This window comes from Gigantopelta aegis, chromosome 8, assembly GCF_016097555.1.
Source record: "Gigantopelta aegis isolate Gae_Host chromosome 8, Gae_host_genome, whole genome shotgun sequence".
Lineage (NCBI taxonomy): Eukaryota > Metazoa > Mollusca > Gastropoda > Neomphalida > Peltospiridae > Gigantopelta > Gigantopelta aegis.
In genome coordinates, this window is record NC_054706.1 from 993,832 (window position 1) to 1,001,450 (window position 7,619).

The window sequence follows — 7,619 nt, forward strand, 5'->3', positions numbered from 1 at the left end:
AATTGTTTTGAAGGCAACAGCTGTCAATATAGGGTGGGGTCAGTCGAACTCGGCCAATTATCTGTGTTGGCCTACGACATTTAAAACGTAATAAAGAATTTGCAACGCAATGCAATGGACTGATCACGTTGTACAACATCTGTATGCACATGAATATGCTGAATACACGTACACACATACACAACTATCATGTAGCAGATTGTTAGATAAATGAAACAACTACTCAAAACAGTGTTTTATTGATGCATGTCATCACAACTCGTCTCATTTGAATGAGAGCTATCCGGTGCTGTTCGAACCACTTTCTACTCTATAGGACTTCTCCTTACCTCCCTCCTCTGTCTCTCTCTCTGTCTCTCTCTGTCTCTCTCTCTCTCTCTCTCTCTCTCTCCTTCTAACCTCACAAATTGTCTCATGCCGTCGCAAACCTGGCACTGGCTAGTATGTATTGATGTATTAATATCTATATATGTATATTATGTATGTGTGTGTGCATGTATGTATGTATGTACATGTATGTATGTATGTATGCTTGATATCTTGTCTTATTGCTACACACAATAATCAATTCCAGTAATATTTTAAAATAAATTATAGTATAGTAGTAAATTATAGAACCAATGGCTTGTGGGCCAAAATACTAATACAAAATATACTAGTAGTTATTTGGGAGACGTTTTAGTAGATTTGTTCGCGTTATTGCTAAAAAATTAAAGAGAAAAAGCTTCATCTTATTCAAAGTGGGTCATTTGCATGATGAAGGTTTGTCACAGATTTCCTTTAAAGGCCACGGATTGTCCGACAAGTGCTAAGTAGTATTACACTGGTGCACTGACTGCACACACATCTATGTGCAGGTTGAAATTGTTTTGAAGGCAACAGCTGTCAATATAGGGTGGGGTCAGTCGAACTCGGCCAATTATCTGTGTTGGCCTACGACATTTAAAACGTAATAAAGAATTTGCAACGCAATGCAATGGACTGATCACGTTGTACAACATCTGTATGCACATGAATATGCTGAATACACGTACACACATACACAACTATCATGTAGCAGATTGTTAGATAAATGAAATAACTACTCAAAACAGTGTTTTATTGATGCATGTCATCACAACTCGTCTCATTTGAATGAGAGCTATCCGGTGCTGTTCGAACCACCTCGGTCGATCCATTCAACTCATTTTTTTCTCGTTCCAACCAATAGAATACAATAGATATTTAACCATCACGAAAAATACACCGGCTAGTTAAATTATAACACAGTGTAAAGAACTGTGCCAAAATACAAATATCACAGATAGGTAAAATTAAAATTTATAATAAAATTCAGTATCATGAAGAAATGTCAATAAAAGATCTGGCTGGAATCGAAGTAATTCCATCACATTACGTTGTCTAAATATATCTTTCTAGTTCCCTTCAAATGTTTATGACCGATGCGAGCTCGACACAATAATATGTCATCCTTCCTCCACTGACTGTAGGACTGCCACTCTCTTAAGACTGCGAACAAACTTCATGCTGTCAAGCCAAACACACCGTTCTAATCATTTTAACGAGTCGAAAAGATACATTGGTTGATACTATGTTTAAAATCAGTATATAGGGCACATCAACCCCGGCATGAGGCAAATCCAAAGCAGACGTGGCAGCTGAATCTGGCTGAATTTGAATCGTTGCACCCAGTGCACCACAACTTGTCAAAGGCCGTGGTATGTGGTTTCTTGTCTGTGGGAAAATGCATATAAAAGATCCCTTGTTGCATTAGGAAACATGTAGTGGGTTTACTCTGATGACTACATGTCAGAAATATCAAGTGTTTGACATCCAATAGCCGATGATAAATAATCAATGTGCTCTAGTGGTGTCATTAGACAAAACAAATTAAGTGTCCTGTGCTAGTTTTAGTAAACTAGTCTAGGATTGGCAGTCCTCTGTTGCGGTGTAAGAGGAATGAAATCTCCGTGTAACCGGTTCGGGGTGGTGTGGGTTCCGTGGTAGCGTTGCCTTGACCAGATATATTTCTACGTGCAACTACTAGTTGATCAAAGGCTCCACACACCGATCGGCCAGATATTTATACAATAGATAAGCTTTGCATGTCAACAAACAATTATCTTTGTTGACATAAATAACGCAATACTAAAAAGAGCAAGATCAACAAATGATATAAATAACACTAGATTTATTCACATAAATACATTTGTATTCTTCTCTGTGCGACGTAAAGGTGCCCGAGACGAATTTATAATTAAACTAGACGGGAGATAATTCCTAGGGCGAAATCAAAAAGGGACGAATAGAAAGACGTGGTAAATCAGTAACACAAGTCTATCTCGCAATTAACACCGTCCAAATATATATTTTGATGACTGTATTAATTACGTCTATTTCTGTTATAGCCAGAAATAGGTTAAACAAAATATATTTTATTGAAATTAATGTTAATTGAACATAATTTCCACGCCACGGGAGTTCTAAGCACAAAATGGGATTTTGTCGTTTACTATGGCGTGAGGGCGGTTCCAGATAGTTTTCAGTCAAATTATTTAAGATATTAATTTATGTAATCATTTTCAGTTAGATAATATTCCTATATGTCTTGTACAACTAATTTTCAACTTAGTAAGACTGATTTGTTTAGTTGTGATCTAAAATTAAATCAAGATTTGAAAACACTTACATACCCGTCAATGCCGAAAACAGAACTCGTCTTGACGTCTGCTTCGACGGTTAGTTCAAAAAGTACACTATTATTTATTAATTTCCAACAGGATTACTTTTATTTTATAAAAGTAATCATTCTAAATAAAGGAAAGGTATTATTTTATTATTAATTTAATTTAACTTATAAAGGACAATACACACAACTGGTCACTTCCGGTTCGTTTACACACACAACCGGAGTTTGCCAATTGAGTGTTTACTTATTAACTTTTATAATAGACATGATTAACATTTTAGCCAGCATGTCTCACTCCGGTAAAGGATCTTCTCGAGAGTGGCTGTCATCCTGTAGACGAGGCGCTGGATAGAGATTCATGGAATCATCCACTATTTTGCCAGGAGTGGCTGTGATCCTGTAGACGAGGCGCTGGATAGAGATTCATGGAATCATCCACTATTTTGCCAGGAGTGGCTGTGATCCTGTAGACGAGGCGCTGGATAGAGATTCATGGAATCATCCACTATTTTGTCAGGAGTGGCTATCCTCCTATGGACGAGGCGCTGGATAGAGATTCATGGAATCATCCACTATTTTGCCAGGAGTGGCTGTGATCCTGTAGACGAGGCGCTGGATAGAGATTCATGGAATCATCCACTATTTTGTCAGGAGTGGCTATCCTCCTATGGACGAGGCGCTGGATAGAGATTCATGGAATCATCCACTATTTTGCCAGGAGTGGCTGTGATCCTGTAGACGAGGCGCTGGATAGAGATTCATGGAATCATCCACTATTTTGTCAGGAGTGGCTATCCTCCTATGGACGAGGCGCTGGATAGAGATTCATGGAATCATCCACTATTTTGTCAGGAGTGGCTGTGATCCTGTAGACGAGGCGCTGGATAGAGATTCATGGAATCATCCACTATTTTGTCAGGAGTGGCTATCCTCCTATGGACGAGGCGCTGGATAGAGATTCATGGAATCATCCACTATTTTGCCAGGAGTGGCTGTCATCCTGTAGACGAGGCGCTGGATAGAGATTCATGGAATCATCCACTATTTTGTCAGGAGTGGCTATCCTCCTATGGACGAGGCGCTGGATAGAGATTCATGGAATCATCCACTATTTTGTCAGGAGTGGCTATCCTCCTATGGACGAGGCGCTGGATAGAGATTCATGGAATCATACACTATTTTGTCAGGAGTGGCTGTCCTCCTATAGACGAGGCGCTGGATAGAGATTCATGGAATCATCCACTATTTTGCCAAATGTCCATTCGACTCTGTATTTTGCAGAGATACGGCTCAGTAGCCTATTTCACTAAACATCGTAAACTTAAGTTTACGTGTAAAACGTGCATGTGACCTGTCGTACGTCTACGTCTACGTGTGCGTTTACTCTATTTCACGAAGCCGGTCGTAGAAATACTACTTAGTAACTAACTTTCTTTGCACGTAAATCTACGTCTGTTTTCTATTGCAACTCTTTTTAGCAGAACTTTAAAATCTAAAGTCGATAATTAATCAATCAATGTGCTCTAGTACTGTCGTCAAACAAAATTACTTTAACTTTTAAAAGAAAAATCGAATAAACTTGATAAAGTTTGGAAACCACCGTTTCCGGTATACCAACATATGGTTGTACTGTACCAAATACAATCCTATAGCTGACAATGTTAACGTATTTAGTTAAAAACACTATATATATGGGCCAATTCCCTATCTTTGGACAAGTCGATGTGCACTTTCAAAAACAAAAATATCTATATTTTATGGTGATTTCAGTTCATGTTTTTCAACAAAGTTGTAGATATACTGCAAAAAGGGGCTAAATAAAAAATGCCATGTCCACCCTTTGGAACGCAACTCAAATTTCCCCACGTCATGAACGATGACATTTGGGTGGGGTTTTTTTCTGGATTTTTGTTTGTCTGGACAAATTGAATTTGAAAAAAAGATGAAAGTAAAACATTGTATAGTCTGTCAAATACGTTTGATAGCAGGGGTGGATCTAGACATAAAGGGGAGAGAGGTGTCACAGAATTTAGTTTGTGCAAAGCAAATGAGCCGAGGTCCAAAAGAGATCCACATATATACGTAATGAAGAGACGAAGAGACGCGTTTTTAGGACACTTTTAATGTTTACGACGTGCAAAACTTCGCTTACGATATTTAGTGAAATTGGGTCTTGATCATGTATTATGGTTTTGTCGTTTAGATTTACAATTATCAACTGTACGATCCAGTGAAATAATTCGTTACAATTACAACGGCAATACGAATGTTAATAACAAACAATCTCAACGGCAATACGAATGTTAATAACAAACAATCTCCACGGAAATACGAATGTTAATAACAAACAATCTCAACGGAATACGAATGTTAATAACAAACAATCTCAACGGAATACGAATGTTAATAACAAACATTCTAATTATGTAGGTCTCTATATTAAAACATTTGGCTGAACTCTGCTTTGACTTCCTTGGTAGCGGTTTTCCTGAGGTGTCGTTAAATATATTTATTCATTTATTCATTCTTTCATTCATTCTTTGGTAGCTCATTTACATCAACTCTATAGGGGTTCGTGGCATATTCCCGCGAAATATTGTGAAAACTTGATATTCTAAAATGCAATGTCCTGCTTTCTACAAGTATAATTGATCATGACAAATGTGGGTAAATGCTTATAATATTTTAAATATGTAAAGCTAACATATATTTTAACTGGCGAATATACCATGTGTGTATGTGAGAACGGGGATAGAGTGTTGTCAGTATTAGAAACTGGCAGTTCTAGACAATCACAGGTCACATATGATGTTAAAGTTATATTTCAGTGAAAGTATACATGTCGAATGAAGAAACAAAAACAAAACGAACAGCACCCACCCCCACCCCCCACCCGACCCCCACCCCCACACACCCCCTACACACACCGAAACAAAAAGAAAAACCCACACAAAAAACCCCTAGAACAATATATATTTATTTTAAGGATTCTCTGTTATTTCTTTTACGAAAACAAAAATCATACGGAACTTGTGTGAATCGGTGAAACGTTCTCACATATGTTTGCGGATGAACGTAAAGGATGACCGTAAAAGAAATAACAGACAATCCTTATCATTGAATTTAAAACATACTCACAAATGATAACGTTAAAAGTTTATATATATTTTTAATTACATTTTGTCCATAAGAAATCACGCTTAATAAGACAAAGTACCAATTATTAAATGATTTTTACGTCCAACGAAAATTGAACAAACTCGCGTTGCTACGGCTGGAACAATGAGATGACGTTATATTGTAACGAATGTAACGGAAATTTAATCTTATATATATAAGGCTTTTTAAACCATGTTTTCCAATTCTACTTATTGCATGTACATCATTTACAAGTTGTAATGTTACATCCATTGATTAATACATGTTAATAGTTGTTGTTTGTTATATCTGTTTTAATATGTCTTCCTTTTTAATTGTTTTATTTATTAGGAATTGGGCAGACTGAAGCCTCAGCAAACGTTGGTATGTATATCTTGCTTGTTGATCTAGTTATATCGTTATGGTTTTCTTGTCGTTCATTATTAAAGGGATATAACCAAAGATGTTCTTGTGTTATATATGTGTATTCATATTTATCAAGCACGGTAGTTTTGGGGGCATTCGATTTCGTGGGTCGAGGTGGGGTGTTGTACCCACCCCAACACCCTTCTCTTGGATCCACTCCTGGCCGGTGTTTAGAATGTCTGGATATACGTGAGTGCAAGTTGGAAGGGTGGTGAGTTTGTGAATTTCACCTCATCTAGATGAGTTGGATCAGACAAAAACTTCGCCGGAAGTAAACTATTTAAATATTCAAGTTGTGGATAACTGACCACCTAGTGGGGTTATCTTCTAACCATCAACCTCCATGACCAGCTGTAAGTGGGGCCGGAGGACGATAAGTCGAACAATGCACCGGATGCACTAGTTTCAAATGACCACCTGCCTGCAGTATATTGTGCCGAGTCCACACACAATATTATACATACTATATATGTACCACACTTAAGTATATAGTGCCGAGTACACTTACAATATTATACATAACATATATGTAGCACACTTCAGTATGTAGTGCCGAGTACACTCCCAATATTAATAACATATATGTACCACACTTCAGTATATAGTGTCGAGTACACTCCCAGTATTATACATACTATATATGTACCACACTTCAGTATATAGTGTCGAGTACACTCCCAGTATTATACATACTATATATGTACCACACTTCAGTATATAGTGTCGAGTACACTCACAATATTATACATAACATATATGTACCACATAATATATATGTGCCGAGAACACTCCCAATATTATACATAATATATATGTACCACACTTCAGTATGTAGTGCCGAGAACACTCCCAATATTATACATGATATATATGTACCACACTTCAGTATGTAGTGCCGAGTACACTCCCAATATTATACATGATATATATATACCACACTTCAGTATATTGTGCCGAGTACACTCCCAATATTATACATAATATATATATACCACACTTCAGTATATTGTGCCGAGTACACTCCCAGTATTATACATAATATATATATACCACACTTCAGTATATTGTGCCGAGTACACTCCCAATATTATACATGATATATATATACCACACTTCAGTATATTGTGCCGAGTACACTCCCAATATTATACATAATATATATGTACCACACTTCAGTATATTGTGCCGAGTACACTCCCAATATTATACATAATATATATGTACCACACTTCAGTATATTGTGCCGAGTACACTCCCAATATTATACATAATATATATATACCACACTTCAGTATATTGTGCCGAGTACACTCCCAATATTATACATAATATATATGTACCACACTTCAGTATATTGTGCCGAGTA

General features: G+C 37.0%; 1 protein-coding gene across 1 annotated transcript in view; it reads left to right on the forward strand.

Moving 5' to 3' along the window:
• LOC121378613 (long-chain-fatty-acid--CoA ligase 5-like) overlaps positions 1-7,619 on the forward strand; it is a 105,639-nt gene that overhangs the window by 46,817 nt on the left and 51,203 nt on the right. Inside the window, exon 8 of the mRNA XM_041506872.1 lies at positions 6,179-6,211. Within this exon, the coding sequence (XP_041362806.1) occupies positions 6,179-6,211 (33 nt within the window). The remainder of the gene's footprint in view (positions 1-6,178; positions 6,212-7,619) is intronic.